This window comes from Zonotrichia albicollis, chromosome 26, assembly GCF_047830755.1.
Source record: "Zonotrichia albicollis isolate bZonAlb1 chromosome 26, bZonAlb1.hap1, whole genome shotgun sequence".
Lineage (NCBI taxonomy): Eukaryota > Metazoa > Chordata > Aves > Passeriformes > Passerellidae > Zonotrichia > Zonotrichia albicollis.
Genome location: NC_133844.1, coordinates 5,833,121 through 5,843,505, shown reverse-complemented (window position 1 = coordinate 5,843,505; position 10,385 = coordinate 5,833,121). Strand labels below are relative to the sequence as shown.

The 10,385-nt window shown below is 59.9% G+C and overlaps 1 protein-coding gene across 1 annotated transcript; it reads right to left on the bottom strand.

The window, feature by feature from the left end:
- Window positions 1-819: 819 nt before the first annotated feature.
- On the bottom strand, window positions 820-9,935 carry DOK2 (docking protein 2). The gene is made up of 5 exons (XM_074559176.1): window positions 9,750-9,935; window positions 5,679-5,960; window positions 4,709-4,799; window positions 3,116-3,297; window positions 820-1,806 (listed from the first exon to the last, which is right to left on the bottom strand). The coding sequence occupies exons 1-5, from the start codon at window positions 9,810-9,812 to the stop codon at window positions 988-990; spliced, it is 1,437 nt and encodes a 478-aa protein (XP_074415277.1). The 5' UTR covers window positions 9,813-9,935; the 3' UTR covers window positions 820-987.
- Between the last annotated feature and the right edge of the window lie 450 nt (window positions 9,936-10,385).

Genomic DNA, 10,385 nt, shown 5'->3' with positions numbered 1-10,385 from the left:
AAGCCCATTCCCTCTCCAGCCGCCTCTGGAAGCGCATCCCGTGGGGATGAGTGGGGCAGAGCCACGTTTGGGTTCCCGGGGCTGCGGCCGCCCGAGCACGGCTGCTCCGGTGGGCTCGCACTGCCCTCCAGTGGGCACAGCCAGCGCTTCCAGCTGTCCCCTGGTACCTCCATGGTGTCCCCTGGCACCCCCATGGTGTCCCCTGCCACCTCCCTGGTGTCCCCTGCCACCTTCCTGGTGTCCCCTGCCACCTCCATGGTGTCCCCTGGTACCCCCATGGTGTCCCCTGCCACCCCCATGGTGTCCCCTGGTACCTCCATGGTGTCCCCTGGTACCCCCATGGTGTCCCCTGGTACCTCCATGGTGTCCCCCGCCAACCCCTGGCTGTCCCCTGCCACCTCCCAGCTGTCCCCTGGTACCCCCATGGTATCCCCCGCCAACCCCTGGCTGTCCCCTGCCACCTCCCAGCTGTCCCCTGCCACCCCCATGGTGTCCCCTGCCAACCCCTGGCTGTCCCCTGCCACCTCCCAGCTGTGCCCTGCCACCCCCATGGTGTCCCCTGCCACCTCCATGGTGTCCCCTGCCACCCCCATGGTGTCCCCTGGTACCCCTGGCTGTCCCCTGGTACCTGCATGGTGTCCCCTGCCACCCCTGGCTGTCCCCTGCCACCTCCCAGCTGTCCCCTGCCACCCCCATGGTGTCCCCTGGTACCTCCCTGGTGTCCCCTGGTACCTCCATGGTGTCCCCTGCCACCCCCATGGTGTCCCCTGCCACCCCCATGGTGTCCCCTGCCACCTCCCTGGTGTCCCCTGCCACCCCCATGTTGTCCCCCGCCAACCCCTGACTGTCCCCTGCCACCTCCCAGCTGTGCCCCCTGCCCATCCCCGGCTGCTCTGAGCTCGGGGGGTCTCAGCTCTCCCTCGGATGGGGTAAAGTCCGACCGGAGGATTTGGGGCGTCCCCTCCTCCTCTCCCCCGCCGCCGCCGCTCACTGCAGGTTCCTCTTCTTGGCCACCCTGAGGGCCACGTTGTCATAGTCACTGTCGCCGAGCCACTCCTTGCCCTGCAGCAGGAAGGGCCTCTTGGGGACGGCGTAGTCGTCGCGCTGGGCGTTGTAGGGAGAGCCGAGCCCGGGGGGCTCCTCGGGGGCCGCCTGCAGCCTCCAGGCCTCGCCCTTCACCTCCTCGGGCTCGTCGTAGAGCGAGAGCCCTGAGAGCCCCGAGAGCCCCTCGGGCTCGTCGTAGATGTGCTCGGGTTTGGGGGCCGTGGGGCGGCCGGGGGGCTGCGGAGCATCCCTGGGGACGCTGGGGGGCTCGGGGAGCCCCTCCTGGGCACAGCCCAGGGCGCCAAACTGGCGCGCCAGGAAGGCCTTGGCGATGGCGTCGAAGGGGACGGCGTACTCGGACTCCACCCTGGCGCTGTCCAGCCTGCGGCCCTTGTCCGGGGGGCGCAGCGAATCGTGGGGCTCAGCGTAGGGACAGTCCCCACCCCGCGACACCTGCGACGGCCCCGAGCCCTCCCCAGCCCCGGGCGGCATCACCAACCTGCCCTTGGGCACCTTGCCCTCCCCTTTGGGCACCTTGGCGTCCCCGCAGGGCCCCTTGGGCTCCTCGTGGCCCTGTGCCCAGCTGGGTGTCCTGGCGTGCTCCGGCGGCCGCGGGGCTTCGTCCGAGGGGCCCCCCCGGCCCCGCTGGAGCTCGATGGCCGCCTCGATGGCCTGGAAGATCTCGTTGCCCTGCCTGGTGTCGAACTCGAAGTTGCCCTCCCCGGACGCGCAGCGCCGGCCGGCCTCGAAGGAGAAGGTGACCTGTGGAGGGCATGGGGAAATTTGGTGGAAATTTTCCAGGGTGGGAATCCATTTTGATTTAGGTGAAATGTGCATTTTTGAGTTGAGTCTGTGGTTAGAAAACAGAGCCATTTAACCTGACTGCAGAACTTGAGCTCAGAGAAACTGCTTCAGTGAAGGACAGAGATAAGGGGGAGGAGACAGAGGGTGATAGAGACGGACAGACACTGCTGTGAGAGCAGCTCAGCCTGACCTGGGAATTCTTTCTGATAAAGAAGAACTAGCAGCAAATATCACGCAAAATTCATCAAAATGAATATGTATGAACCTATTGTGAAATTGTATGCATGTGTATCTGAGAGGGGGATGAAAAGGGACCTGAAGTTCCCACATATCATTTTGAGGGAACAATTCCCAGCGCTGTAACAAACATCCCGGCTTTACAACTTTCACAAAGTTGTGGAGTTTTGTTTATCTCTGCAAAACACAGGTACCAGCACCGCGGTGCCCATCTGGTCCCTTTCACAACCTATTGTGAAATTGTGTGCATGTGTATCTGAGAGGGGGATAAAAAGGGACCTGAAGTTCCCAGAGGTACACGTGTCATTTTAGAAGAACGATTCCCACATGCGTCCAGCGCTGTAACAAACATCCCGGCTTTACAACTGTCACAAAGTTGTGGAGTTTTGATTATTGTTGCAGTGTGATGTAATAGCCTGTTTCAGCTATCCCAGTTCCTTTCCCAGGTGTGCCAATACCCTCTCCCTTCCCCTCCCCTTGCCCCTGCTGAATGCTGTCCGTCAGTCTCGGTGTGCCAGCAAGGGCGTTGTGTGATTGGCAAAGTTCAAAAGGTGCCTCTCAGCCCTGGGGACATTGAGCCATCCAGGTGTCATTGTCCCCTGAGACTTCCCCCTTCCTACCTGGTTGGTGGGACCCCTACCCCTTCCCTCCCCCTGGGCCTAAAAGACACGGGACCATGTGGTTCCTTGGTTCTGCTGGAGTCTGTGTGCCAGGAATAAAGCTCTGGATGAAAACCCTCCAGCAGACCCATCTCCTTTTCCTTCACCTCGCCTAAAGCCTTTCCACCAGAGGTAAACTGAGTTCCTGCTTGCCTGCATTTGTCCCAAGTGCCAGCTTAGCCAAAGGTGTCTCTGAGGTGAAGCCACCACAGCTGCCACCTTTGGCCAAGCAGCAAGGCCAGCCCAGCCCAGGCACGTTCCATCTGGTTATATTGTGATTTATCCCCATAGATTATCTCCCCACAACAGGCAGGGTCAGTCCCTGCGGCGCCCAGGCCGTGCCCAGCCCAGCCCTGGTGGCACACACTGACCTTGTCGCGGCCGAAGCGGCGCAGGAAGCGGTAGGGCCAGCTGGAGAGCAGCTCCTGGCCCTGCGGGTGCCACAGCTCCAGCGCCTCCTCGCCCGCCCGCAGGATGCAGCGGCCCCGGAGGCGGCAGCGCTGCGACGACGGCGTCGCCCGCACGGTCACCTCAAACGCCTGCTCCAGGGCGGCTGGGGATGGACACGGCGTTGGACACGGGTCCCACACCACAGAGTGACCCCCCAAACCAGGACAGCCTGCTCCAGGGCGTCTGGGGATGGACACGGCGTTGGACACGGGTCCCACACCACAGAGTGACCCCCAGGCACAGCTGGTGCTGGACACATGTCCCACCCCTCAGAGTGACCCCCAAACCAGGGCAGCCTGCTCCAGGGCAGCTGGGGATGGACACAGCATTGGACATGAGTCCCACATCACAGAGTGACCCCCAGGCCAGAACCCCAGGCACAGCTGGTGCTGGACACATGTCCCACCCCTCAGAGTGACCCCCAAACCAGGGCAGCCTGCTCCAGGGCAGCTGGGGATGGACACGGCGTTGGACACGGGTCCCACACCACACAGTGACCCCCTAAACCAGGACTGGTGGCTCCAGGCTGGCTGGAGATGGACACAACATTGGACATGAGTCCCACACCACAGAGTGACCCCCCCAAACCAGGGCAGCCTGCGCCAGGGCGGCTGGGGATGGACACGGCGTTGGTCATGGGTCCCACACCACACAGTGACCCCCAAACCAGGACAGATGGCTCCAGGCCGGCTGGGGATGGACACGGTGTTGGACACGGGTCCCACACCACACAGTGACCCCCAGGCCAGAACCCCAGACACAGCTGGTGCTGGACACATGTCCCACCCCTCAGAGTCCAGGCTGGGGATGGACACGGTGTTGGACATGGGTCCCACACCACAGAGTGACCCCCCAAACCAGGACTGGTGGCTCCAGGCTGGCTGGAGATGGACACAGCATTGGACACGGGTCCCACCCCGCAGAGTGACCCCCAAACCGGGACAGATGGCCCCAGGCCAGCTGGATGGACAGGGTGGACACTGGTCACATGTCCCACCCTGTAGAAGAGTTGTGGGTGACCCCCAAACCAGGACAGATGGGTCCAGGCCAGCTGGAATGGACACAGCACTGGACACAGGTCCCACACCACAGAGGGGCTGTGAGTGACCCCCAAACCAGGACAGATGGGTCCAGGTCATCTGGGGATGGACACAGCACTGGACATGTGTCCCACACCACAGAGGGGCTGTGAGTGACCCCCAAACCAGGACAGATGGGTTCAGGCCAGCTGGGATGGACAGGGTGGACACTCGATGTGTGTCCCACCCTGCAGAGTGACCCCCAAACCAGTTCAGCCTGCTCCAGGCCAGCTGGGACGGACACAGCACTGAACATGCATCCCACCCTGCAGAAGGGCTGGGGTGACCCCTCCAGCCAGGCCAGCAGTGTCCGGCTGATAAGGGCTGGCCAGGCTGACCACAGCCGATAGCGCAGCCCAGCCGGCCCCACAGACAGGAAGAGGCTTTTGGGGGAGGAGATTTCCCCACCCCATCCCACCCCAGCCCCGCTCCCACCTTTGCCCCGAGAGCTGTACAGGGAATTTTCCTCCATGGAGAACTCGCCCTCCGTGCCCTCCTTGGCTGCTCCCGGCTCCTCCCGGCTCCTCTGCCCCGGGGCAAGAGCAACAGGTGAGGGATCCCATCCATCTCCGTGGATCCCATCCAACCCTGTGGATCCCATCCATCCCCATGGATCCCACCCATCCTGGAGGATCCCATCCATCCCAGTGGATCCTATCCAACTCAGCAGATCCCATCCATCCCAGTACATCCCACCCATCCTGGTAGAGCCATCCATTCTGGTGGATCTCATTCAACTCAGTGGATCCCATCCATCCCAGTGGATCCCATCCATCCTGGTACATCCCATCCACCCTGGTGGATCTCATCCACCTCGATGGATGCCCTCCATTCTGGCAGATCCTATCCATCCCAGTGGATCCCACCCGGCCCAATGGATCCCACCCATCCCAGTGGATCCCATCTATCCTGGTGGATCCCACTCACCCCAGTGGATCCCCTCCACCCTGGCAGATCCCATCCATTCTATCAGATCCCATCCACCCCAATGGATCTCCTCCATCCTGGCAGTGGATCCCATCCATCCCAGTGAATCCCATCCATCCTGGTAGATCCCACCCACCCCAGTGTATCCCACCCATCCCAGTGGATCCCACCCACTCCAGCAGATCCCACCCACTCCAGTGTATCCCACCAAACCCAGTGGATCCCACCCAGCCTGATGGATCCCGTCCATTCTATCAGATCCCCTCCAGCCTGGCAGATCCCATCTATCTCGGTGGATCCCCTCCACCACAGCAGATCCCACCCACCCCAGCCAATACCATCTACCCCAGCAGATCCCACCCACCCCAATGGATCCCACCCACCCCAGTGGCTCCCACCCACCCCAGCAGATCCCACCCACCTCAGTGGATCCTCCCCCCAGTGGATCCCCCGTTCTCCAGCCGCTACCGGGCCATACCGGGAACGCCAGCTCGCAGAGCCGCTGGATCCATTCGGCCGCCTCGGCGCCATCAGCAGCCAGCAGGAAGCGCCGCTCCGTGGTCTCCAGCAGGAAGGGCACGGTGTCCTTGGGGCAGGAGGCGTCGCCGCCCGCCTCGGCCACGTGCACGCAGTCGCTGAGCCGCACCAGGCGCCGGCCGCCCTCGGCCTTGCGCGGCCGCTCGGGGCCCTCCTGCAGCTCCAGGCGCGCCGTGGAGCACGGGCTCTCCCGGTACAGCACGGCCCACAACTTCTTCCACTTCTGCCGGGGGACAACCAGGCTGTCTGCCTTCCCAAAGGGGTTCTGCCTTCCCAAAAGGGTTCGGCCTTCTGCGGGGTTCTACCTTTCATGGGGTTTTTACCTTCCCAGCAGGGTTTGACCTTCCCAAAAGGGTTCATCCTTCCCTGGGGTTCGACCTTCCATGGGGTTCAACCTTACCTGGGGCTCTGCCTTCCCCAAAGGGTTTGACCTTCCCTGGGGTTCGACATTCCCTGGGGTTTTTACCTTCCATGGGCTTCTACCTTCCACGGAGTTCTACCTTCCCGAAAAGGTTTGACCTTCCAGGAGGTTTTTACCTTCCCAAAAGGGTTCAGCCTTCTCTGGGGTTCAACCTTCCCTGTTCTACCCTCCCAAAAGGGTTCAGCCTTCCCAGAGGTTTTTACCTTCCCAAAAGGGTTTGACCTTCCATGGGATTCTACCTTCCCAGAAGGGTTCGACTTTCCCAAAAGGGTTCTACCTTCCATGGGGTTTTTATCTTCCCAAAAAGGTTTGACCTTCCCTGGGGTTTATATTTTCCCAAAAGGATTGTACCTTCCCTGGGGTTCTACCTCCTCAAAAGAGTTCAACCATCCATGGGGTTTGACCTTCCCAAAAGGACATTTTCCTGGGGTTTGACCTTCCATGAGGTTTGACCTTCCATGGGGTTCTACCTTCCCAGAAGGGTTCAACCTTCCCAAAAGGGTTTGACCTTCCATGGGATTCTGCCTTCCATGGGGTTCGACCTTCCATGGGGTTTTTACCTTCCCAAAAAGGTTTGTCCTTCCATGGGGTTCGACATTCCCTGGGGTTTTTATCTTCCCTGGAGTTCAACCTTCCCAAAAAGGTTTGACCTTCCATGGGGTTTTTACCTTCCCAAAAGGCTTCAGCCTCCTCTGGGGTTCAACCTTCCCTGGAGTTCCACCTTCCCAAAAGGGTTCAACCTTCCATGGGGTTCGACCTTCCCTAGGGTTTTTACTTTTCCAAAAGGTTCGACCTTCCATGGGGTTTTTACCTTCCCAAAAAGGTTTGTCCTTCCATGGGGTTCAACCTTTCATGGGGTTTTTACCTTCCCTGGAGTTCAACCTTCCCTGGGATTTGACCTTCCCTGGGGTTCTGCCTTCCATGGAGTTCGACCTTCCCTGGGGTTTTTACTTTCCCAAAAGGGTTCTACCTTCCATGGGGTTCGACCTTCACTGGGGTTCTACCTTCCCAAAGGGGTCCGACCTTCCATGAGATTCTACCTTCCCTAGGGTTTTTACTTTTCCAAAAGGGTTCGACCTTCCATGGGGTTTTTACCTTCCCAGGAGTTTTTACTTTTCCCAGCATTTTCACCTCTCCTGGAGTTTTTACCTTTCCAGGAGTTTTCATCTCTACAGGAATTTGTACCTTCCCAGGGGATTTTACCTTTCCAGGGGTTTTCACCTTTCCAGGGGTTTGTACTTTTCCAGGGTTTTTTACTTTCCCAGGAGTTTTTACCTTCCCAGTTTTTATCCCCTTGGGACCATGCTTAGGATCGCCCAAGGCAGGACAAGGATGCAAAACCCTGCTGGGTCTGGCTGAAGATGGAGGCAACATAAATTGGGATTTAAATCCCTGGATAAACCCTTGACACTCAGCAAAGCCTTTCCAACACCCCAGCCTCACCCACCCCACAAGGCATGAACAACTTTCAGCTCCTTTTTCGTCACATTTTCCCTAAAAAACCCCAAATTTTCATCTCTCAGGCTGTGCCCCAAAAGCAGCAGCAGTTCCGGGTTTGGGGAGCGCAGGAGGCCCCAGGGCAGAGGGGAAGTGGGGGCGGGAAAGCGGCTCCAAAACCTCCCCAAAACCTCCCCGGCTGCTCTGGGTCCCCAAAACCTCCCCGGCAGCTCTGGGTCCCACAGCTCCCTTTTCCTGGGATGGGGTTATGGGATCCCCACCCTTCCTGTGGGTGGATCCCCTCGAGATGGGCTCTGTGGGGAGGGAGAGAAGGGAGAGGGGCAGGAGAGGCCCTTCAGCTCCTTCCCTCAGCTCCTTCCCTCAGCTCCTTCCCTCAGCTCCTTCCCTCAGCTCCTTCTCCCTCACAGCCATTGCCCAACCCCGGCCCTTTATCAGCAGCGGAAGCCGCGCGGCTTTGGGGCCTGCAGCCGTCACTGTTCCCTAAATGAGGTTTTGGAGCCTGCAGCCATCATTGTCCCCAAATGCAGCTTTGGGGCCTGCAGCCGTCATCCCCTGGCTGGAACTGTCCCCAAATGCAGCTTTGGGGCCTGCAACTGTCACTGTTCCCTAAATGAAGTTTTGGGGCCTGCAGCCTTCACTGTTCCCTAAATGAGGTTTTGGGGCCTGCAGCCGTCACTGTTCCCTAAATGAGGTGTTGGAGCCTGCAGCCGTCATTGTCCCCAAATGTGGCTTTGGGGCCTGCAGCCGTCACTGTTCCCAAATATGGCTTTGGGGCCTGCAGCCCTCATCCCCCATCTGGAACTGTCCCCAAATGCAGCTTTGGGGCCTGCAACTGTCACTGTTCCCAAATATGGCTTTGGGGCCTGCAGCCGTCGCTGTTCCCTAAATGAGGTTTTGGGGCCTGCAGCCATCACTGTTCCCAAATATGGCTTTGGGGCCTGCAGCTGTCACCTCCCAGCTGGAGCTGTCCCCAAACGCAACTTTGGGGCCTGCAACTGTCGCTGTTCCCTAAATGAAGTTTTGGGGCCTGCAGCCATCACTGTCCCTCAGTCGGAACTGTCCCCAAACGCAACTTTGGGGCCTGCAGCCGTCACTGTTCCCTAAATGAGGTTTTGGGGCCTGCAGCCATCACTGTTCCCAAATATGGCTTTGGGGCCTGCAGCCATCACCTCCCAGCTGGAACTGTCCCCAAACGCAACTTTGGGGCCTACAGACTTCAATGTCCCTAAATGAGGTTTTGGGGCCTGCAGCCGTCACTGTCCCCCAGTCGGAACTGTCCCCAAACGTGGCTTTGGGGTCTGCAGCCCTCATCCCCCAGCTGGAACTGTCCCCAAACGCAACTTTGGGGCCTGCAGACATCAATGTCCCTAAATGAGGTTTTGGGGCCTGCAACCGTCACTGTCCCCAAACATGGCTTTGAGGCCTGCAGCCATCATTGTCCCTAAACATGGCTTTTGGGCCTGCAACCATCACTGTCCCAAAACACGGCTTTGGGGCCTGCAGCTGTCACCCCTGGCTGGAACTGCCCCCAGATGTGGCCTTGGGGGTCACATCCATCTCCCTCAGGTAACATCTGTCACCCCCTAACTCTGCAGCGCCTCTCTTGGGGGGTCTGTACAAAGTGTCCCCAGCACCTCCTGTCCCCTCATGGTGACTGAAGGACAACTGAGCATCAACAGGTGGAATCACCCCATTCCCATGGCATCCACCCCATTCCTGTAGGATTCAACCCATTGCTGTGGCCTTCACCCCATTCCCATGGGACTGACCCAATCTCTGTAGGATTCTCCCCATTCCCATGGCATTCACTCCATCCCTGTAGGAGTCACCCCATTCCCACAGGGTTCACCCCATTCCCGTGGCATTCACCCCATTCCTGTAGGATTCACCCCAATATCACAGGATTCACCCCATTCCCACGGGATTCACCCCATTTTTGTGGGGTTCACCCCATTCCCATGGCATTCACCCCATTCCTGTAGGATTCACCCCAATATCACAGGGTTCCCCCCATTCCCAAGGGATTCACCCCATTCCCAAGGGATTCACCCCATTCCCAAGGGATTCACCCCATTTTTGTGGGGTTCACCCCATTCCCGTGGGTTCCCCTCTCCAGGCCCCAGTCCCGCTGACCTTGCCGAAGGTTTGCTGCAGCTGCAGGTACAGCCAGCCCTGCTTCACCACCGCCTCCTCCATCGCCGCTGGCCGTGTGTCCGGCCTGTCCAAGTGTCCTCGAGTGTCCGGCCTCTCTCGAGTGTCCTGAGTGTCCTCGGGTGTCCCCAAGTGTCCCAAGTGTCCGGCGTGTCCCAAATGTCCTGAGTTTCCTCAAGTGTCCAGAATGTGCTGAGTGTCTCCAGGTGTCCCAAGTGTCCACAGAGTGTCCACAGTGTCCAGAGTGTCCCCAGGTGTCCACAGTATCTGGTGTCCGGAGTGTCCCAAGTGTCCCCAAGTGTCCAGAGGGTCCGGAGTGTCCAGCCTGTCTCGAGTAACCGCAGTGTCCACAGTGCCCGCAGTGTCCCAGAGGTCACAAGCGTCCCCAGCTGTCCAGAGTGTCAGCAGTGTCCTGGGGGTCCTGAGTGTCCCCAGGTGTCCCTGAGTGTCCCCAGGTGTCCCAGGGGTCCTGGGAGCCGTGTCCCCGCGGTGTCACCAAGGCGGGTTCCACCCCTGCCGCGCTCAGCCCGGGCTCTGCCGCTTCCTGCACGCGGCGACTTCCTGTGGGTTCCCACGGGGACACGGGGGTGGCGCTGGGGACACGGGGGAGGGGCACAG

What these genes read in the sequence shown, in the direction of transcription:
- DOK2 (XM_074559176.1), bottom strand. Translation starts at nt 9,812, where the DNA reads ATGGAGGAGGCGGTGGTGAAGCAGGGCTGGCTGTACCTGCAGCTGCAG. An exon ending in TGCAGCAAACCTTCGGCAAG is followed by an intron (nt 5,961 to 9,749) that starts GTCAGCGGGACT and finishes GTCCCCCGGCAG; the next exon opens with AAGTGGAAGAAGTTGTGGGC. An exon ending in TCTGCGAGCTGGCGTTCCCG is followed by an intron (nt 4,800 to 5,678) that starts GTATGGCCCGGT and finishes GCCCCGGGGCAG; the next exon opens with AGGAGCCGGGAGGAGCCGGG.